The sequence below is a fragment of the Venturia canescens genome, chromosome 8, assembly GCF_019457755.1.
Source record: "Venturia canescens isolate UGA chromosome 8, ASM1945775v1, whole genome shotgun sequence".
Taxonomy (NCBI): Eukaryota; Metazoa; Arthropoda; class Insecta; order Hymenoptera; family Ichneumonidae; genus Venturia; species Venturia canescens.
The window spans coordinates 10,386,181-10,408,022 of record NC_057428.1 but is presented as its reverse complement, the minus strand read 5'-3'; the positions used below and the strand labels follow the sequence as shown (position 1 = coordinate 10,408,022).

The 21,842-nt window shown below is 39.6% G+C and overlaps 4 protein-coding genes across 5 annotated transcripts in view; 2 read left to right on the top strand and 2 right to left on the bottom strand.

Annotated features, from left to right (window-relative positions):
• Nucleotides 1-433: 433 nt before the first annotated feature.
• BubR1 (Bub1-related kinase) lies at nucleotides 434-9,985 on the bottom strand. The gene is made up of 15 exons (XM_043425489.1): nucleotides 9,096-9,985; nucleotides 8,560-8,736; nucleotides 7,761-7,965; nucleotides 7,358-7,554; nucleotides 6,917-7,151; nucleotides 6,579-6,738; nucleotides 6,036-6,270; nucleotides 4,758-5,940; nucleotides 3,450-4,297; nucleotides 3,125-3,297; nucleotides 2,533-2,946; nucleotides 2,278-2,453; nucleotides 1,772-2,019; nucleotides 1,413-1,676; nucleotides 434-985 (listed from the first exon to the last, which is right to left on the bottom strand). The coding sequence occupies exons 2-15, from the start codon at nucleotides 8,697-8,699 to the stop codon at nucleotides 811-813; spliced, it is 4,653 nt and encodes a 1,550-aa protein (XP_043281424.1). The 5' UTR covers nucleotides 8,700-8,736; nucleotides 9,096-9,985; the 3' UTR covers nucleotides 434-810.
• Nucleotides 9,986-10,903: 918 nt separating this feature from the next.
• Nucleotides 10,904-13,459, top strand: LOC122415367 (malectin-A). Of its 2 annotated transcripts, XM_043427451.1 has the most exons (5): nucleotides 10,904-11,063; nucleotides 11,184-11,668; nucleotides 12,343-12,525; nucleotides 12,602-12,659; nucleotides 12,765-13,459. In XM_043427451.1, exons 2-5 carry the CDS (start codon nucleotides 11,294-11,296, stop codon nucleotides 12,971-12,973), a joined length of 825 nt encoding a protein of 274 aa, XP_043283386.1. In that variant the 5' UTR covers nucleotides 10,904-11,063; nucleotides 11,184-11,293; the 3' UTR covers nucleotides 12,974-13,459. The 2 variants fall into 2 exon arrangements, with proteins under 2 accessions (XP_043283386.1, XP_043283387.1); XM_043427452.1 differs by lacking the exon at nucleotides 10,904-11,063 and having other exon boundaries at nucleotides 11,071-11,668.
• A 1,926-nt stretch (nucleotides 13,460-15,385) lies between these two features.
• On the top strand, nucleotides 15,386-16,691 carry LOC122415369 (fatty acid-binding protein homolog 6-like). The gene is made up of 3 exons (XM_043427454.1): nucleotides 15,386-15,762; nucleotides 16,161-16,265; nucleotides 16,549-16,691. The coding sequence occupies exons 1-3, from the start codon at nucleotides 15,514-15,516 to the stop codon at nucleotides 16,603-16,605; spliced, it is 411 nt and encodes a 136-aa protein (XP_043283389.1). The 5' UTR covers nucleotides 15,386-15,513; the 3' UTR covers nucleotides 16,606-16,691.
• Nucleotides 16,692-17,152: 461 nt separating this feature from the next.
• The window catches only part of LOC122415365 (serine-rich adhesin for platelets-like), a 29,454-nt gene continuing 24,764 nt past the window's right edge, over nucleotides 17,153-21,842 (bottom strand). The window contains exon 10 of the mRNA XM_043427450.1: nucleotides 17,153-21,767. Coding sequence (XP_043283385.1) covers nucleotides 18,372-21,767 — 3,396 coding nt within the window. The 3' untranslated portion in view covers nucleotides 17,153-18,371. The remainder of the gene's footprint in view (nucleotides 21,768-21,842) is intronic.

Sequence of the window (21,842 nt, the reverse complement as noted above, 5' to 3'; positions counted from 1 at the left end):
TATAAACTATCGCATTACGTAAATCCAATTAAATTTATCATTTTGTTTGAATGGCCCAGTCATAAATTTCTCACGGTCACAATTTTCTCTCTGTGTCTTGAAGTCCTTCTGTATTGTTTTTATTCATTTATTTTATTATAAAAATTCAAGGTATGCCATGAACTTGTAATCTTCGTTCAATATTTATAACGTGCATGTAAGAATGTATACATTTTTATATATCTTTCAAGTGGACGTCAATAATCGAACTTACACGCCATCAGGCTTATCTTTATAAATTAATATCCAACATTGAACTGTGCTTGTCATTTTTTTTTTCATTTTTCATTCTCTATACAAGTGGACCAACAGTATCAGTTATTTAGTATATGTTAAATCTTCAAATATTAATCGAGCAACAGGGAAATAAGGCTTTTCAATGAAAGTTGCATCATTTATCATCCATTGAAATTGAACTTCTTTTTCTTCTAAAATTCATTTTAATTAGATTTACAACTGAAAATGTGCAAGTGTAACCTTTATGACAAAGCCTCGATTGAAATGTGTAGGGATTTCATTCCATCCCGTAATTAAAATCATAAACGAAGTGTATATTTGAGTGCATATATTTATTTATATAAATATAAATGTTTTCATTATATTTATATTTATATAAATATATACATACCAGGTTTGTTAACGATATCCACAATAAATAGCACGATAATATTAACTTTTTTATTTATATACGGCGTCGGATCTTCACTGAGATCACAGCCGCACAGCGTAGGTAATACCGGATGCGCGCGGACACAAAATTTTTCTCAAGGGTTATCGCTTGTTCAAAACATTTGCGAATTGCCTTATTTTTGCTTGGAATTCCGAAATTTCGCATAAACATTCCTCCATTGCGATACGAATTTTGCTCAAATCTGGCATCTCTTCGCAAGACTCGACGTTCAACAGCTGCGTGAAAAACATTTCCCACACTGTCTTTTTCGCATATCTATAAAAAAAATTGAAAAAAAAAGAATAAATTAAACATGGGATATCATTGTGAAAATTAAAACTTTTCTGCCACTTATCGATCTTATATTACAATTGAATAATTGGCCCGTTTAATGGTAAACGTAAATGTTTTAAGGTGATCTATCAGTTACAAGAGTGGGCGACTGGTAACTGAAAAGTATACACATGTTTCTATTGGACACTTGATATTTCGAGGAAACAAATGGTTAAACATTGTTCTCGTTTTCTCGAAATATGAAGCGTCTGGGAAAAACCTTCGAGAACTCGCCCGGGTTCTCGCGGCTGATAGATAATGTCAAAAACCTATCTAACAAATATTGAATGATTTTTCGAACGTCAAATAACTTCAGAGCTACATTCACCCTACTTAGAACACAAAAAAATTCTATAACAAATCAATATACCTTGGTAGTTTGGAGTTTATGGACCAACGGTTACCGTTGTGAGAAACCCTCATGTAATTTCCGAAAAGCAAACAGTGGCTAGAACCAGCTAAGCAGTAAAGATCTGTTTGATAAGTCCACGGCCTTCCGGTTTGCATCTCGATACAAGTGAAGTCCTGAGTTTTTATAATTTGATGGAATTTAGTATCTTCAGGTAAAAGACTCATGTCTATACTGCACCCAAAATCTATAAGCTGTATTGTTGGTCTGGCGTCTTCCGTAGGTCTGTAAAAATGAAAATTCGCAAATTAAGTTTCATGACACGCGAATAACTCTGAAATATTCGTTTCGTTTTTTTTTGTTTTTGCGAAACAACGTACAAGTGCATGAGGAGGAAATTATCGGGCTTTATATCACCGTGGATGATTTGACACTTGTGAAGATATTCAACAATTTGGAGCATCTCGATGGTGAAAAAAATTGCCAGACACTCGACCAGTGGCTTTCCCGTCGCTATTTTCACTTGATTCGTCACTGCCAACAGTGTTCCATATTTTGAGAATTGAGAAACCAATACGCTGCCGTTGTCCGTCACATACGCTTTTGTTATATCCATGAAACCTCGTAACTGCAAATGCCAATGTTTTTCACAACCACTTTTTTCTATACTCTTACGGACATCAATTTTGTATAATTGTCTCAAAAAATATTCAATGTTTTTAAATGATTATCACTATTATTATAAGTGAAAATCAATAATTATTAAAATCAGAAGAGTATTTTCAAACAAATTGGCTAATCGCAAAGTTTGGAAATTTTCATACAGTGATATTCTTGGCTGGGATCGTATTGCCTAATGCTAGATTCTTGAGAAATGATTTTTTACCATGTGAGGATTCGAGAGTCGCGCCTTAATTTCTCGGGCGATGTAGAATTCCCACACCCATGCAGGTTTTTGAGTTTTCAAAGCGACGACTTGTCTCGTTTGTAAATCGGTCGCTTTCACAACTGTTCCGTAAGTTCCTTTTCCAAGGCACTTTTCCACGTCATACGCTTCGGTCCCTACGGAATAATATGAATAAATTTCACTTTGAACCATAAATTTCTATCCAGAAGTTGAATAGTGTAAAACAGCACTAACCCAGCGTAATCATACTAGAAGGCACAATTTTGTTTAAATTAATGTGTAATCTGACGTATCCGTCAGAGTGTTGTGACTGAGGGAATTTAATTTTTCTCAAAAGACCAGCAATCAAGCCTTTATCAAAAGGATTAATATCACCAGTTGGCAATACGAATTCTTCCTCCTCAACTTCTTCCATGGGCTCCTGGAACTCGCAGTCCATCGTGTCGACTTTTGGCTCTTCAGTTTGTGGTTCATTATTGAGTTTAAATGGAATTCTGAGGTCACAATTGTTCTTGATTTCCGAAGTTATTTGATCAACATTGCGCTGCACCGTTCGGGGACTCTGAGCGTGGACCGCTTGGATTTTGGCACGCATCTGATCATCGTAACTTTTTTCAGGCACATGTAAAGTATCGCTGCCTTCGTTCTCTGCAGGAACAAATTAAAACCAAATTATCAGCTTTAATTTGACATTTAATTTTCGTGACCGAAGACAATCTGGATTATTTAGCAATTATTTCGAGAAATTCGATTGAATTCTGAATTTATTAACGAAACCGTTGATTTCAAAGAAAAAAAAAACGGAGCAGGGGCAGATAAATTGAACCTTGAGTCGTGGATTGCTCTTTTATGGGCAAAAGTTCTTCTCGAGCAGAGGCGAATCCCATTCCCGCAGTTCTTGTGTGTGCACTGCTTCCGGAACTACTGGAAACGTATTCTCTCGTTGATTCCATGATAACGCTCAACTTTTCAGGTTCACCCGCTGTTGAATCGGATGGTCTACGCAAAAGAGAAATTTTTCATGAATAAATAAAAGTCATTTAAGAATAACTGCGTCATGAAATGAGGTGAAATTATGCAGTTGTGGACGAATAATACGGTCAAATAAATTGATTACTTGATATAATAAAGGGAGTAAAAAGCTTTCTCACCCTTGTTGCGGCATCATCGAGACGTTTTGGGTTGGATAAGAAGGCGCAACTTCTTTCGTTCTATACGAAGGTTTAAATTGGCTGGTTAAAGGTGTTGAACTCGTAAGAGGCGTGGTAAAAGCCTCGGTGAAGCAAGTATCATTGGCACCTGCGAGCGGAGCTGTACCAAGGCTTTCGTCGACGTACAAATTTTCCTCGGTTTGTTTGGGTACTTCAACAGAGTTGTTGAAATCAACGGGGACACTGGAGTTTTCTTTGTTGTCAGCATTCTCGAGATACTTTAAGTCACGACGATTCATACCGGGGGATTTGATATAAGGCAATTGATCAGGCATTCTGTAAGGTTTGTTGGAATCCGCCTCAGTTTCGATATACGGAGTGAAGTGGAGCGACTGTTTTTCGTTTTCTACGCTCTGTTGATTCGGAGAGCATTGCAAACCCATCGTATACGGTGGCTGGTGATAAGCGTTCATATTTGCCGGTGGCATAGACACTTGCCCGTACATGTGTTGTTGGTGATGAACGTGAGACGCTGGCATGTGCTGCGAATGTGGAGATTCGAGAGATTGTTGGGAATGACGCGAGTGATGCGCCTGCTGTTGCAGGTGCGACGAATGATGATGAAGATGGTGATGAAGCTGCGGAGATTGGTGAATCTGCGGAGGCTGATGCATCTGCGGAGATTGGTGAATTTGTTGCTGGTGCTGACTATGCGAAGTGTGATGCAGCTGATGATGCTGCTGAGATCCATGAATTTGCATTTGCTGAGACGGACTGTGATCCTGGTGCATCAGGGAATGCTGTTGATGTGGTGATAAAATGTGAGCTTGATGCTGATGGTGTTGGGCCTGAAAAACAAAAAGAAATGAAACAAATCCTACTGAAATATTCATATTTCAAAGTCATTACTGTCAACATGAGAATGTGTAATGATGGAACTTGCAACATTCGAACCCCCTTTTTAGCCTTAAGTTCCACAGCGCCCTCAAGCATTTATGTGAAAAGCAAGAAGCTAGTAACGCTTATGCGTTCCCACACCAAATAGCAAACACGAATCAATGTCTACCCGATAGACGCTATTTTTATTACGATAAAAGGATTTTGTTCTGCATATTCGGGATTCTGCAGAAGTTTGATGACGAAAAATTTTTCTAAATAACTTTACACGTAATTTCGGAGCTATGACTGTATTAGGTGAATGAAACTGTACCGCACGACGAAAACAATTATACGGAGCGGAAAAACATTCAAACTGTGTGAATGAGCAGAATTTTTCTTCTCATACAGAATGAATAAGTGACTACTTACATTTCTATCGTTGTGTTGGTGGTGATGTTGATGCTGATGATGAACTCTGTGATCGTGATGTTGCAAAGGTACCTGATACTGATATGGATCCGGAATTCCATGGGTCGTATAAGGCTGAGGTTCGTGATTGGAATAAGAATTGTGATAATGTTGATGATTTTCTTGATCCTGATAACTTTGTACGCGATAGCTCGGAGTGCTGGGGTGATGTTCACTTTTTGTAGCAGACATTGCGTGTTGCTGGGTCATAGAGCTGTCCATGTGTATGTCGAAGGAGAGTTTGGTACGAGTTTCAGGAATCCTGTGAGTTATCGGACGATTTATTATCGGTCCAGGATTTTGTAAGGACGGTGAATGCCAGAGATCTTGGACAACTGACATTGCTTCTTTCGTATTCACAGTCAAACTTTGTCCGAGTAAATGTTCTTCGGATTCAGCGGAAACGGAAGGAGTGTGATGCCGATGAAGCAAAAAGCTGGCAGCTTGCGGTTTTCGCTGAGAATTTTGTAACTCAGCCTCCATTCGTTGGGCCTCGATGCGCTCAGCCTCGATTCTCTCTGCTTCTATGCGTACAGCTTCCAGTTCTTTGAGCTGTTTTGCTTCGTACCTTTGTCTCTCAAGTTCGGCCTCGCATCGTTGTCTCGCAAGTTCGGCCTCGCGTCGTTGTCTCTCAAGCTCCAATTGCTCGTTTCTGCGTCTCTCGATGTCCAACTGCTCGTTTCTACGTCTCTCGATCTCCAATTGTTCGTTTCTACGTTGCTCAAGCTCCATTTGTTCATTTCTACGTCGTTCAAGCTCCAGCTGTTCGTTTCTGCGTCGCTCAAGGTCCAATTGCTCGTTTCTTCGCCGCTCGAGCTCACGCTGTTCCGCCTCTCGCCGTTCTTTCTCCATTTTCAAAGTCTCCGCTTCGTAACGTTGTCTCTGTAACAATTCCTGCTCTGCCTGTAACCTTTGACGCTGTAACTCGTATTGCTCCAAATCCCTTCTCTGCTGTTCCATTTGCCGTTGCTGCTGTCGTCGCTGTTGCGCTATTTCCTCTTGCTCAAATTTTCTCTTTTCCCGTCTCTCAATTTCTTCCGCCTCGCACACTTGATTTTTCATACTGTTCCCACCGTTCGCTTCCCTTTCATGCCCCACCACTAAATTCTCCACCAAATTTTTCCCGTCACAATTTTTGGAGTACCTTTGATGAACAGATAGAAATTAATTTCATAACCGAAAATCCATGTCATTTTTCCACGACAAATGGAAAGGCTTTTTCGAAAAATCATTCCATACCTTTGCATATATCTTTCTGCGCGTATTTCCTCCATACTACGATCAGCATTATTCATATAAACTAGTTCTTTGGGATAGTGAGGCTTCAACATAAAACCAGCGTTGGCTGTCTCTGGCACGAATACCGGAACCAGCGCGTGCTCCGAATAATTTGAGCCGTCAAAAAATGGCGTATGATTCGGAAACAACCGCACGTTTTCCATGTCAAAACTTTCGTCCTGCTGATCTTCGTGAACTAAATAACGAATAAATTTACCGAAGTCTTTCATTAACGTGTCGTTACAAAAGCGAAATTTTTCCCGAAGTTTCAATATTAAAAACAAAATTCTTTGAAAATGTTTTCGAAAATTTTCCAGTTCTCCAGTATATTTTTCAATGTATTTTTATACCATTTACTCGCGTTACTATAAAATTAAGTCGAACTATGGTTGCTCTATTAATATATTGATTGTGTCTTTGAAAAAGACTGATCAAAATGTAAAGAAATGAGATTAACGAGTGTTGGAACATTGGAAACGCTGAACAATGAATTGATGACATTACCTTTGAACGCAGGCTTTATACTCGAAGGGATGAGCGGACACTTTTTCGCTCCGTTGTTCCACGGTCCTGGTTTAATCGTATTCTCTTTGTGCACCGTTTCTTCGATTGGTACGTGATCCAAAATACTCGCTCCTTTCGGCTCCACGGTGGCAAGTTCATCCTGAAAAAGTGGCTCCATTAATTACACAGACTAAAAAATGAAGAAATCCACCAATGAGTACATTGATGGATAAGAAATTATTTCTGTTCAATGCGAACGAGGCAGAACTCGATTTAATTCTCGTTGCTCGTAATCCTAAGACGTAGAAAGTGCTTGTACAAAAATATAAAATATTTGCCTGATAAATTTGAATTCTCGAGTTCGATCGAGCACCATGATTTGTTGCAGCGGTTTGTGGTACAACTCCCGGGAGGTAATCTCGCACACGATGCCCGGTTCGTACGTTTGCAACTCGTTTTCCTGCTTTAATGGCTCGGAGCGAACTAAATGCTTGGCGTTGTTCCGACAACGGTATTTCATTTCTGTCATCGTTACGACCCAGCATTCTTCGACCCAGAGCCAATTGAAAATTTCTGTCAACGCAAAAATACAAATTTATTCGACGCTTAAAATCGCCACATTTTGTAGAGTTTTTGAAGTGTTTCAATTGTGTGATTTATAAAAATAAAAATCGAATTGGGAATTTTAATGAACTATCAGACGGTTTTCGTGTAACAGATTTGATTATGATATTTTATGAGTGAGACAAGGAAAAAGTAATGTAAAATGAAAATATTACTTGTGTGCGTAATCAAGCTCTTCCCGAGGTTCAGCAAGGGCTGATATTCCCATCAAGTATACCTCGTCAGCACGTTTGTAATCCTCTATTTGTTCCAATTCGAAAGCCCATGCTCTGTACATATCAGCAACCATTGTTCCAATTCCATTGTTATAAAGGAGCTGGTATAACTCTAATGGATTTTTTTGCATGCTTATCTGAAAGTATGTAAAAAAAATTGTGATAGTGTTCAGTGCATTTTCAATTAAACGACTAAAATACAGGGTACATGGTAACGACCGAACAGGTTTCAATATACATTCCTTGACTAAAAATAATCAAGACATATATAAAGCAAGAGCTGGGAACACAATTTTGCTGGTGTTGTTTATGAAGCTTGACAGAATTACGTTTTTTAACTTACGTAATTGATCCACAGTCTGACATATCGACGATCTTGATGATACTTAGTGTCTTTCTCAAACGTAGCCAAACATTGTTGAAGTATCTTGCCAATATGTGATTCATGACCACTTTTTGGGTAACTTTGCTCTGTCCACAATATATATTCGTACCAATTCTCCAAAGGATCATCCCCAATATAATTCTTTATCCCATCTTCGTACATCCTGGAATAGAAACACAAATATTATCATTTGACAAATGGTATGGTTTGAAATTGTTTTTGGTACAAATACTTTCACGTAAAAAAATAAAGGGATAGAAAACATTTTAAGCAAACTCCACAAAAAATGTTTCATACTAAATTTGATAATTTGTTTGTTTGTTGACAGTTTGTTAAGAAACCATGCAAAAAATTAACAAAAAAATATCGGAAGATATCAGAAACAAAATATTATGAGCAAGCAGAAACTAAACTTATAGACAAATAATATAACCACAAATGTTATATTCTAAATTAAAAAAAATTCATTTCTAAAGCAGAATTAATGGTTTGAATGAACTGGTAATGAAGGAAATTTTGGGAATATTTATTTGTCATATCAATCTGTAACAAATTCTTATAGACATTGGTATTAAATTTGGATTTGATTGGTCCTGAAAAATGAACTTTGATTCAATTTTTAATCTTGCAAATTATCATGAAGGAAGGACACATCAATTTTATAGATTTCTCACGGTGAAAGTAATCTCGATGAAATTGTTTGCTTTATATGATTACTCTCACATGTCCAAAAGAAAGAAAAAAGAATATCATTTACTGTTTTTCCTGCATGAGCATCTGTTGGGCTTCGGAATCTTCTTGGGCACGAAGAGCAGTACCCAATTGCATGGCATTACGGCCATGACGCAGCGGTTGTATATTTTCTTTGCACAGCGCTATGGCTGTAGCTGGATCCATGTCTCGAACTATACTCTCTTCTATCAGGTTGTTTTTGCTAAAAATATGCAGCACAAAAATGCCAAAGGTACCAAAATTTTTATTTAAAAGCATCGTCTAAAATGTGGTATACCAAACACATTTTGATCATTATTAAAAAATTTGGAATTAAAATATATCAATGTTACTGAAAATTAGAAAATAAATTTCAATATGTAAGAAAATTTTAAGGATGTTCAAATTATAGAATCTTCCTGAATCGGATAATCAAAGATGTAAACAAAACAAAATTTGAACAATAAACGTGTACAAATTGTAGGCGTATCTTTAAAAACACCACAGCCAGATATAATACATTAAACGAATACTTTCGAATTAAAAAATTTCGACAGAAACACACTTTTATTTTCAACTTACCAAAACTTCTCATAATATCCGTTAAGTTGATAACTGGACGTATCGTTGTTTTCTGTAATTTTGAAGTTTGAACGATGGACTTGATGTTCGAAAAAATTTGCAAATGAGGACGCTATGCACTGGCGAAAAGGTTATGTCGCAAAGCCCAACGGCCACTATTCTGCTTTCAAGTACATTCCGTATAGCGACATATATACATATATATGCACCTAATAGACCGATATAGATACACACATATACGAAATAAGGCCTCCTCAAGTGCGGTTTTAAGCTGTCTTCTGCTACACAGAATTTATTTAAAAAAAAAATAATGCTGCTTTATCTTTGCTACGATGATGATAAAATGAGAATCCCGTTGTTCTGTTCAACACCCAAAATTCCCGAACCGAGGCACTCGTATGAAATTGTCGTAATTCAACTGTGTATATACAGTTACAATTCTTAAGGAGACGAATAAGCAAAAAAACTCCGGGTGTGACACGAGGTTTATTTTCTTTTATATGTATATGCGGTATATACTTTTTATTATTAACAGTATAGAATTGAATATAAGATGGAGGGGGGAGGGAGAAATTGTCAAAAAATCTGCGGAAGCTCGTACTATAGCCCTAAACTGCCTACAGCTGCTGCGGGCTGCGGTTACAATCGTAACAGCACTCGTCATTCACCAATGGAGCAGATGATTGGTCGAAAAACCTTATCCAAAAAAAAATAGTTCGTTTCTCACACAGTTCCCAGAAATTTCCAAAAAAATGTTTATTAAGTCTCTCTCTTGATCGGTTTTTCCTTCTTCGTATTATTTACAGGTTCTAATTATTACATGATTTTCTGCCTCCGTTCTTTAATCAGAGACCTTCCGTAAAGTTCGTAAAACTTGTACGGTGCATGATGCAGAATGCAACCGGGGTGCAACATGCAGTAAGAACTAATGCGATTGGCTCGTTGAAAGAACAGGAATTTATCCAATGGCAAATAAGAGCTTGGATAAATTGGTACCGAAAACGGCCACACCAACCAACTAACACCAACTACAACTATACATAGGGATTTTGTTCGCTATAGAGGAAACTAAAAAGGAACGAGGACTTTTGTGAAACTACTGGCAGAACTTTGACCAATTTTCAATTTGAATACCATTGCCCTATATTTCTCATTTCAGGAGCAGTTGCTTTCGGTGGCCAAAAAACTTTTGCCTCATCGAAATCCCATTCTACCCGGAAAACTACTATTCAAGCCTCGGTAAGCCCCAAAGAAATAACGTTTATGCAAACCAACTAATATTAAATATGGACCGTTTTCATATATAAAATGTTCATTCATTGTAAACCTTTTCTGCGTATATGTTGATCATTAAAGTTACCATTTTTTGTATATTATTAATGATTCATATATTTGTCCACCTCAACAATATGGAGATTAAACTGAGATACAGTAAAGCTTATAAGGGATCATATTTTTGAAAATAAGAGAATTAGTCTTACCAAACCATTTTCGATGCAAGTTTTATTGTTTATTAATTTCATAGCGTTTTTATAGCACAAATAGTTTTTATTATTCAATTGACAAATAAAAAACGATTGCTCCGCGATTAGCGGTACTCGGATCTCAAATATAATTGAAAAAAAACGGCTGAACTTTCATACAGGTTTTTGTTAAATATATTTTTTTTTGACAAGCGTCGGTTTTGATTCTACAATCACCAACAAAACTGCGACAAACTAACTAGATAAAAAAAAATTTTAGAAATATAAAATTGTTTAACCCCTTTCACCACCGGCATAAGGAACGAAGTAGATCGGCGGCAATCCCAAAGAGAGTGGCGCATTAGGATAGGAATAATTACCATAAAAATGGTTCCCCCCGACATGGACAAGCTCTCGTTAATATTATCATCATTATCATAACAATTTTTGAATACGTAAGCAAATCGTCAGCACCGTGTACCTGATAAATGAATATTTTATTGATGTACGTATACAACGAAGCAGATATTACTGCCACGTTGCCCCAGAAGAAAAATTCAACAACGTGTTAGCTCGCGATCGTTGACGTTTATAACCTCTTAAACAATATTTTCATACTTTCTAGGAGAGTTATGAAAATCTCGTCGAAAATACCAAAAAGTAAATTATTCGATTTCTCTGGGTGAAGAAAAAAACGGACCGTACTACGTCTGGTGTTATCGACGAAGGGAAAAAATGATCAAGCCTCTAAAGATGTCATTTAAACGATTATTAAACTTGATCGTTTGTATTTTACTCGCGACTCAGACATTTTTGCCCGGTGGTGAGTGCCTCGAAGTAATATACGCTATCAATTCTGGAGGTGAAGCACATACTGACAGTCATGGAATACGGTACATGAGAGATCCGTTAATGGGCAAAGTGGGCACAGCCTCTGATTATGGTAAACAATTGATTATCGGCCGGGCCAATAATCAGGACCAGATTCTTTATCAGACAGAACGATATCATCACGATACCTTTGGCTATGACATTCCCATCAATGGTGATGGGGAATATGTTATGATACTTAAATTTTGCGAAGTTTACTTCAATTCCCCAAACATGAAGGTACGCATATTAGTTTCCATCAGATCTTACAATCCTTTGCAGTCAAAGTATAATTATGGTCCAGATCACTCCAAGGAAGTTTCTAGCTAAATTTGATCTTGAGGTTTTCTCAGAAATTACAATTTTTCATTATGTTCAGAGTATTATGAGACTTAAGTAGTTATTCAAGAACAAACATTGTCTTTGGTATATTTGTTGTTTAACATATGTTTACCGTGTGAGCTCTCGTACATGCCTCTGATAACTTATTTAAATTGTTGCCTGATATGATATAAAGTGATAAAATTGCTGCCTCGAATATGCTTTCTTATTCTCAATAAAATCCCAAAATCAAAGCTTTTTCAGTCAGCAGTGGAAATACTTTATGTTTTTCCATTTACCAAACATTAAGAAAGTACAACTAAACTATAATTTTAAAATAGTCGAAAAATATGCTCGGCTGGATGTGGATTTTTCCACTCATTTGCCAATGTTGCAAGAAAAATTATTCAATATAAATTTAATAATATTATAAAAATATCGACAGACCTCATTAATCATTTCTTTTTATTGAGCAACATTTAACTAGTTCTCAGGGAGTTCAGATCCTTCACAACCTTTTTATTATTGCAGAGAAGTAAATATTCTAAAAACTGAAAATAATATTCAAAAATTGTTTGTTTCCACGTATTTAGGTATTTGATGTTGTGCTCAACGGGGATCATACAGTTGTAACGGACCTTGATATCTTCGAAAGAGTGGGACGCGGTATTGCTCACGACGAATACATTCCCTTCAAAGTTCAGAGAGGCAAACTAATTTACAATGACGAAGAGTCTGATATTTCGGGTGGGAAGATAAGAGTTGAATTTATCAAGGTAAGCCAGACAGGATGATCAATTTCATCGATACTCGGATGAAAAACCGATAATAACGACTTATTTTTGTTATCAGGGTTACCGAGATAATCCAAAGGTGAATGCTATAGCTGTTATAAAAGGGCAAATAGAAGGTGCGAAAATTCGATCGCTTTATCGATTCGTTTCACGTTGATCTGCTGATTTCTACACGTTTTTCTTGGAGAATCAATGTAATAATATCGCTTTTGATGATTCAGACGTTCCTCAGTTGGGTCCCATACCCCAGGAACCCGAGGAGTACCAAGGCATGCAGGAAGACGAAGAAGAGGCGACGGTTCGAAGTCGACATACGAGTGGCCCACGAACACCCGATCCATACTCCATCGAGGACTCTTCGATAATGCTACCGGTATTCGTCGCTATCGGAGCTTTTATACCGCTTCTTTTCTGCCTTTGTAAGCTATAGAAGCTGCAGAGTCATCTGATATCTATAAAAGAAGCACACAAACTCAAAAGGATACGAATTTATGTACTTAAAAAAACAAAATGTTTTGTCTGATTGTGCATTACGATTTAACAATAATCGCGAGCCGTTCACTCCCGTAACGTCGAAGTTTTGAGGCACTAGGCACGCTACATCTCATAACATTATTTAATTTCATGAATGCGAGATTTACGTACATAGATTTATTTATTATTTATTTTATATAATAACGTGTGAAAGATTATAGTTAACGACGCGTAAATATACGCTTCGATCACGAAAAAGGCTGATTATACTCCGTTTCCACAGGAAAAACAAATAATAAATACCGGAACATTAAATTTGCAATTATCTCGAATCCTGTGACTCAATGGAATCCGTTGAACACTGTTTCGTGGATTTTGCAAATTTTTTCTTCCCAGTCAACAAAGTAAAAATAAAGAGAAAATAAACTCTGTTGTTACCGAAGACGTTATCAAATGTACGCTCACTTAAAATGCGACGATTCCTTATCGTTGTTCGTCGGACAAAGAGAGAGAAAAGACTTTCATAAATTGCGTAACTTTTCTTAATTGTGATTTTTTGTGTTCCTCGATTCTCTCTGTCAGAAGAAAAAAACGCTTGCGGTACAAACTCCAAGCTCGATCGTGACCAAAGGTACGACTTCAGAAGATTTTTGCGAACGGAGACATCGACTCGCTGACTTCAAGGTTTTCCCAAGGCAAATTTTTTCATTCGATCGGAATAAATAATTCGAGTCCACGCAGAAACAACCGAAGAGTTAAATCTTATTCCGATCCAGCGAACAACGTGGACACATCTTCACTTGAAAATTTGCGGACATCAATTAGGTCCGTCACATATCGCAGCTCAAGGCTTCAAAGAAAACCAGAGTTCTGTTTAATTCTCTGGTGGATAGAAAGAACTTAACAGTGCAGGAGAATTTTCAGCAGGATTTTTACCCATTTTAACGACCGCTGAATAATCGCTTTAGGACAAATCTTCGTCGAAATTTTCGAGGAAAGGAAATATGATCTTGGCATGTGTGTGTGTGTGTGTGTGAGCGCGCGGCTGTAATGCACTTATCGAACACGCCACCCTCGTTGGGCGTATTATTAATGCTCTATAGAGAAGTTACCGAGTACGTTAATTCAATCGTTCGCGTACAACCGGCTAGACTCCTACACAAATACGAATGTACAACTGTGCGACTTTATATTCATGATGGAGAATATGAGTTCATTCATGCGGTTCTCTTGTAGTTGGGTCTCTTGTACAAAACTCGTCTGACGATCGCGTTAGCTCGATTTACAGCGTAGCATGTTCTTTGATGAGAGGTACAGGCTCGAACTCTTCGTTCTTTCCTGTCGTCGCCACCGCAGTGGCAATTAGTCGTTCAATTCGTGACTGGTCTCTTATTATGTGGGCTCGTGAATTCCCAAAGCCCTTTTTTATCCACTCGTAATCGTTAACTGGAGTAGCAAAAGGATTTTTATTTCCTATTTAAATTCCAAGGCCGAAATAATATGAGAGTAAAACAAAAAACGAAAATATGACGATTCTATCTATAGCGACGTATGGATTTCATTTGCGTTTAAAATACGGTAGAAATCAGTTGAACGTTTCAAATCACGTATCAGATAATCGTTATCCGTAACGGTAGCGAGTCAAAAGTACGATATCGACGAAAACAGGACTTTTTTTTTATCTGGTCGATTGATGCATCGATTACAGTCCAAATATTGATCTTATTCTTTCGTGATAAAATTATTAAAAAAATGCTCAACTCGAAAACAAATAAAAAAAACTGCTTTACGGTTATGGATTCTTCTCAGGAGCTTGATGTTGAAAAAAAACTTTTTTTTCTGCCCACAAATAAATTTGATCTCGGTTTCAATTGGACAATTGAATTTTGCACATTCGACAGAACTAATTCGGATTATTCGCGAGGCCTGAAAAAATCACAAGGAGAAAAGGGTCTTTGAACGACTCTCCCTCGCTTGCCACCCCCGCGATGTTCCGGTCAATGTCTGCTCAAGGCTGAGAAGAGACAGAACGAGAATCGATGGAGGCTGTGGACGTTGGGAACGCAGGCAACGATGACGATGAATGCGTCAGACAAATAGTTGGCGATTGACCGAGAGACGGATGGAGGGGCAGAAGGGAGGCTGCTGCTTCGGAACTCTTTGAATGACTCCCTCTCGAAACATCGGTCCCCCCAGTTTGGAAAAGAGAGAAGGGAGGAGAGGTCTCCCGATAGCTTAATCTAAGGATCAGCAAGAGAACGACGGCGACGTTGACGACGGCGACGACGACTGAAGGCCTTCGGATAGCAAAGTTGCATAATCCAGGGAGTGGGGTGGGCCCGGATGGCTTATAAAAGCCGTGTGCAAACTCGGATCATTGCTTCATTCGTTGCGAACGATTTTCGAGTCACACATCAACGTTCGGTTCGCGTGAAATCTTTCCTCCTCGGTTTATTCATTATTTTTCAAAGATATTAAAAAAAATTCTAGTTAAAAATGGTGCAAGTTGTGGGAAAATACGAGCACGTTAAGAGCGAAGGTCTCGAAGAATACTTGAAGACGGTCGGTGGTGCTGCTCAAGCCGAAGCTGCCAAGGCTTTTGCTCAGAGCAAACCGACCCTTGAGGTCGTCGAAAAGGGTGATGAATTCGTCATCACAGTCACGAACGAAGGTAAAACTTCCAGCACGACCTTCAAACTTGGAGTTCCTTATGACGAGACGATGCCCCACGGTGCAGTGCTCAAGGTTCGTTAAAATTTCATCCACGATCCTTCGTATTGTACATTTCTTCACAAATTGTTACACGAATTTCTCCTCTGTCGAAATTCAAAATTTTTCCGTCAATTTTCACGATCTCTTTTATGTTGACCCGATGAAATGTGGGACATTTGATTATTGGTGACATCTCAAAACTTGGACATTGTTGCTCCATCATTTTGGGATGTTCCAAAGGGGAAATAATCCATCATTTCCCCTTCCAATGTCTCAAGGATAAACACACATTGCCCGAGACTCTTGGAATCGTTGAATTTTAAATCTGCAATAAAAATCAATATTCGGATGAAGCAAAGCCGTACAACACAAATACGATTTATAAACAGTTACGAAGAAACAAAAAATGAATTTTTACCTGTTAATCGTAGAGCGTGACGACTCGTGATGGTGACAAATTCACGACCGAAACCGACTTGCCCGATGGCAACAAATCCGTTCGCGTGTACGAGTTCACCGACGCCGGTATAACTGTGGTAAGTTGAAACGTTTCTTCTTTTCGAAAGCAACCTCCATCATCAAAAGAAATGAGACAAAAAGCGTGGCTGTTAAAAAGAGCAGAAATATGAAATTTCGTGAATATTTTTAAGTCGACGAAAAAAGATAAGCCACAAAAAAGTTAATCTCGAGTCTCCTTTTCGTTGAACTTTGTCACAGCGATTGTGACAGCATACGTGACCGCGTGTACTCGCGGTTATGAGAATTTTTTTTCAAACATATACAAATATCAGGTAACCGTTACGTGTTCTTTCCTTTCAGCACTTGTCCGACAAAAAAGTGGGTGTCAAGGCTGTTCGTCACTACACCAGAGTCTAAGAAAATCATCTAAAGAGACAAAATCCGATGATTTTTTTCTTACTTTTTTTCTACGCACATAACGAATAAAGGCTTTTTTGAAACAATGATGAATCTCATTACGACCTCTCTCCTCAATATCCCTCGCGAATATTCTCTTTCACAGACAATTTTCTTTTTTCCACTTTTCCGATGAAATTTATTTAATAATAAGGTATCACATTAAATCATAAAAGAGCTGTACATAAGACGGTATTTTATTCGAATATTATAATAATAGTGTAATGGTTCGACATATTTATTGTTTTTTCTTTTTTATTTATCATCGTTCTTCGTATCGTTTAAGTATTTTTTTTCTTTTTTATGTACTGAACTCTTTGAAGTTTAGGAACAAAATCAAATAAATATTAGGCGTCTCGTTGTTATTAACTCGTTTACGTACAAACTATTATCATACGTTTCTTGTATGCGTATGTGTGTGTGTGTGTGTGTGTGTGTGTGTGTGTGTATTTGTATTTGTCAATTAGATAATGCACATATAAAATTAAAAAATATAGAAAACGTTCAGTTTCGTTTGTGTCGTTTGTTTTTGTTTTTATTTTAACTTGTAATAATCATATATACTGACGACTCTTTCACGATGAAGCAGTTTTTTTTTTCAAGTTTTTTATTTTGTTGTTTTTTTTATTTTCTTTTCTATTTCCATTCATTCCATCTCTGTCTCGTTTAGCTCACGTTCTGTGTTTCCCTCTCATTCTCTTTGCGACGGATTAAAACTGATCGACCCCGATTGCCGGACATCCGTTGGTCCGCGAACATCGGATCTATCCATTTTAATTTCACTTCGTTTCGTCGTTACACACCACGCAACACACCGGCTTACGGAGAGCACCACACAAATCTTGCGGTCAGCTTCGTTTTTTTTTCTTCTTTTTTTTTCCCTTACTATTCTCCTCACGTTTCAACATCGAAAACATACGCGAGTAATTTATTAGTTTGTAATTACTATTTAGAATAGAAAAAAAAAACCAATTTTCGGCTTATTTACACAACGAAAAAAAAAAACGTTCAAAAGCTCTCTTTGATCCGTCTCGCTCTTTCACTCACTTTCAACGTTTCTCTTCCCATTTGTCTCCTTAGCTACTCTCAATTCCGAATGATCGTTCTTTTTGTGTCTCATAGTCGAATTAAGTATTTCGATAAAACTTTGCAGCACAACCCAAAGCAATCGAAGCGACATTACTAATACGCATAATGCTAATACGATTTATTATTTTATTTTTCTTTTCTTTTTTTTTCCCCTCTTGGTCTCCCTCTAAATATTGATGAATTTTTCATTCGATACATGTTCATATATTATTTTTAATCTACGTAAATATAATTAAAAAAAAAAGGAGAGAAAGGAAAGTCCAAAATAAAATATAGTCGAAGTAGTTTAGAAGAAGAAGAATGAGACAATAAATGAGTGTACTCGTAATTTTTCTTGTTCCTTACCGTCATTCCAATGGGCATATAGTAATCGCGCTACAAGCGTTCGACCGACATTGCATTTGCCAATAATTCAACGTATCAATATCGAATGACCTTAAATCTGTAACCGTTTGTTCCTTTGCTTTATCCGCACGAAAGGGGGCAAGGAGAATGGGAAAGATTCTCCCCCGTTCAATCGGTGCAACGTACAATTATTATAAAAAGCTATATCGTAATTTTAACGAGATTTACGAGCGCCATTTTGCGGGGATTCTTAAATTTTTCTTTTCGTTTTTGTTTGTTTTGTTTATTCACGTTCAATCGGCTGTTACGATGAGCTGATTGTCGGTCGTTGGTTCGATGGGCGAGACATCCTTCTTTGGGACGTCTTCCTCGTTGCTATTATTCGTCATGGTCGTCGTCGTCGTCGTCGTCTCTGTCGCAGTTGTGGAAGTTACAACGAGAACGTCTTGTTCCGCGTTGGAAACGCCGTTTTCGACAACGACTTTGGTTTTGCTAACGGTCGTGGAGCTGCTCTTCGAGGAATTGGTTTTGCCGTTGGTTGTCGGGTTTTTGGGAGCAGCCGATGCGAGCCGGGAGACCGAACCAGGCTTTTTAATTGGCGGTGGCATGGCCGGTGCTGCGGTATTGTTCGTAGTCGCGTTGCTCGAGGTGCTGCTTTTCGTAGCGGTGACGCGTCTCGTTGTGGAAGAATTTGCTGTGCCTCGGCTCGATTTGGTGCTCGTTGACGTCGTGGTTGTGCGAGACGACGAAATTTGCTTGTTGGCTGTTTCCTTTATTTGTTTTTCTGTGATGGGAGATTTAGTCGCTGCTGTTAAACGTGATTTAGTTGTGTGACTGGAAGCAGTGGATGTTCCCGTTGCAGGGGCGGTTTTCGGCCTTTGAGTCGTTGTGCCAGTGCTTCCTGTTGACGTCGTTGTTTTGCTAGTTAATCTCGACGATCCTGTTGCAGTTGTCGAAGCTGTCTTGGGCCTAGAACTCGCGCCCGAGGATGCTGTCGTTGTTGTGGTCGTCGTTGCCGTACCGTTTGCTCTGACACTGCCTGCTGTCGATGATTTCAGAGTTTTCGTTGCCGGGGCGGATCTCGTATTCGTTGAAGATACTTTGCTAGTCGTCGAGAGAGATGATTTGGTGGCGTCTCCGTTGCTCGTTGGTTTTTTATCGCCGGGAGCTGTTGATTTCGTTGTGGAAGTGGCTGGTTTGGCTTTGAGTCCGGTCGCGGAGGTCGCTGTTCCCGTCGATGCGAGGGAACGTCCGGTCGGCTTAGCCGCCGCTTTCACTGTATTTTTCGGAGCCGTTGTGACGCTCGATTTCGCGCTCGGGCTAGCCGAGGCGCTCGTTTTTCCAGCAGTTTCTAATTTGTTTGGACGCGCAGCCAGCGACGTCGCAGCAGTTTTTTTCGCGGCTCCAACCGCGCTCGATGTTCGGGCTGCCGAAGGCTTCGTCGGAGACGTCGGTGTCGATTTGTTGCCAGCGGCTCCGGATTTCGTTGAACCAACTTTTGGAGGGACTTTTCCAGCGGGTTTTCCTTTCGTTGTTTTTGGGGCTGTCGTTGTAGCGGCGGCAACGCTCGCTGCTCCAACAGCTGCAGCTGCTACTACGCTCGCTCCCAACACTGCGTCAGCGTTATTCGCTTTTTCCGTCGACTCGAGCTTCTCTTCGATCGCTTCCGTTTCCGTCTCGATCGCTAATTCGCTCATTTTCTTCTCTATCTCTTCGGATGCCGGCGGTGGAACTGGCTCTTCTGGCGCGGACGTTTCCGCTGGTGGATTACTACTACTAACTTCCATCAAATTATCGTGAGTCTCGACCAAACCGTTGCTCACTTTTTCCGGGTTTAACTGTTGCTCCAGCCCTGTGAATTCTTGAAGAGACTCCGATAGCTTGAGACCGGCTGAAACGTCGGCCGTTTCTTCGGTAGCAACACACTCAAATGGGCTCTCGTCCTCCAAAGAATTCTTCTGTTCTGACAAATGCTCTTCTGCCGAGGGCAATCTTTCTTCTTCTTCCTGAGGCTGCGAGAAACTGACCAAGTCCATTTGGTTAAATGAATTGATTGGTCTTTCGTCGATCAGCGGTGATACAGCGACATCCGGACTTTCTGGAACCTTTGGTATCTCGGAATTCGCTCGAAATGAGTCATCCTCGAGTATAACATTATCCTCTGCAACCGCGGACGTTACGACATGGAGGTCTAACGGATTGTGCATAAAAGACGCTTGCAACGTAACTGCGTCTTCCTTAGTGCAAAAATCTTCGTGAAACTCTGTACTTTCTTTCGTCTCGTGAGATTCTAATGTATTGGATACATCAGCCGAATGGTGTTCGTCGGGTAAGAGGTCAGATTCGCCGGTGAGATTCTCTTGAAACGCGGTAGACGACAATTGTTTAATTGGTTCCTCGCCGACCCCCGTTGCCGTGCATTCGTTCGCCTCCGACTCATTCTGCCATTTTTCGTTGCATTTTTCAAATCCACAATCCTGAGAGCCGCGATCTTCCAGGTCCATTTCCAACAATTTCGAAGAAACGTCAGTTTCGGCGCGAACTTCGGGGACGAGGGTGGAGGTTGGTTCGTTCGATTCGAACTCGTCGAATCTGGGAGCGTTTTCGACCGGAGTTTCCTCCACTTCGGGCTGCACGTCCAAAACTTTTGGCTCAGTAAAATCGAAATCTGAATGAGAAATTGGTGCGTTTTCTTGAACTCCGGAATCAGTGGGTGTTTCACTGAAAGAAGGAATATCGAGCATCAACGGACCAGCATCCAAAAGATGGTTGGATTGAGACTCGGCGAAAGGATCGATCTGTGATTGATCAACCTCCTCCAATTCCGTATCAATTTCTATATTCCTACGATTGTTTTGTTCAATCTTTTCAGATTGTTCGATTATACCGTCAGCCGGTTGGGAGACTTGACCCTCGTCGAGCATGAGATCCGCGTCCGTGAGGTCGTGTACGGCGTTCAAATCAACCGGATTACCAAGAGCAACGAAGTCACCGGGACCAAAAGATTTAGTCATTGGATCGACGATCGTTGAATCCTCGAACTCGCTGTAAGAACCGGTGAAAGAACGATCGAAATTGGAAGTGTCAGTTTTGTGAAATCCACCGCTCATGAGATAACTCGACTCGTCGCCGAATTCTGCCTTGGTCGAGGAGACTTCCGATTCATCGAGATTAAGGGCCGAAGCTTCTTCCATAACGGGAGGTTTCTCTGACGCGCTGATAGCCGCGGTCGCGTCATCACTTTCGAAAAGTTCACCATTCGCGCATGATTTTTCCTCGATTTCGTGGGGACGATTACGTATTTCGTTCTCGAAATCGCATCTGCTCGGAACGAGGATATCGTCCATGGGTGGTGTTTGTTTGAGGGGTGAACCGGCGATTAATTTGTCGAGACACATTCTCATGGGCATTGTCATGTCGTCCATGGGCGGTGTTTGTTTCAGTGGTGGTCCAGGGATGAAGCCGTCGTTGCCTATTCTCATCGGCACGAGAGTCGGGGAGACGGGAACGAATTCTGCGGCGTTAGGATTCAGTTGGAAGTCCATGTTGCTTCCCTCATCGGCTTCTTTCTTTCCCTCCTCGTCACGGATCTTCTTCTCCATGTGATCGTCGAGCTTTTCCTCTTCGCTGTCGGATTCGAGGTCTTTCGGCGCGAGGCTCGTTTCGAGCGGATGAGTTACGGCGCTTATCTGCGAAACCAAATTTTCCTAGTGATTCTCCACTCGCTTATCGCGCGCAATTAAAAAACTGCCCCGGCTCCGGAG

Coding starts and splice junctions, on each gene's coding strand:
- LOC122415367 (XM_043427451.1), top strand. CDS start 11,294: ATGATCAAGCCTCTAAAGATGTCATTTAAACGATTATTAAACTTGATC. Junction 12,526..12,601: donor TAAGAGTTGAATTTATCAAG/GTAAGCCAGACA, acceptor TTTTGTTATCAG/GGTTACCGAGATAATCCAAA. Junction 12,660..12,764: donor TATAAAAGGGCAAATAGAAG/GTGCGAAAATTC, acceptor TTGATGATTCAG/ACGTTCCTCAGTTGGGTCCC.
- BubR1 (XM_043425489.1), bottom strand. CDS start 8,699: ATGGATCCAGCTACAGCCATAGCGCTGTGCAAAGAAAATATACAACCG. Junction 6,271..6,578: donor TATAAAGCCTGCGTTCAAAG/GTAATGTCATCA, acceptor TTCGTTATTTAG/TTCACGAAGATCAGCAGGAC. Junction 5,941..6,035: donor GCAGAAAGATATATGCAAAG/GTATGGAATGAT, acceptor TGTTCATCAAAG/GTACTCCAAAAATTGTGACG.
- LOC122415369 (XM_043427454.1), top strand. CDS start 15,514: ATGGTGCAAGTTGTGGGAAAATACGAGCACGTTAAGAGCGAAGGTCTC. Junction 15,763..16,160: donor CCCACGGTGCAGTGCTCAAG/GTTCGTTAAAAT, acceptor TGTTAATCGTAG/AGCGTGACGACTCGTGATGG. Junction 16,266..16,548: donor CCGACGCCGGTATAACTGTG/GTAAGTTGAAAC, acceptor CTTTCCTTTCAG/CACTTGTCCGACAAAAAAGT.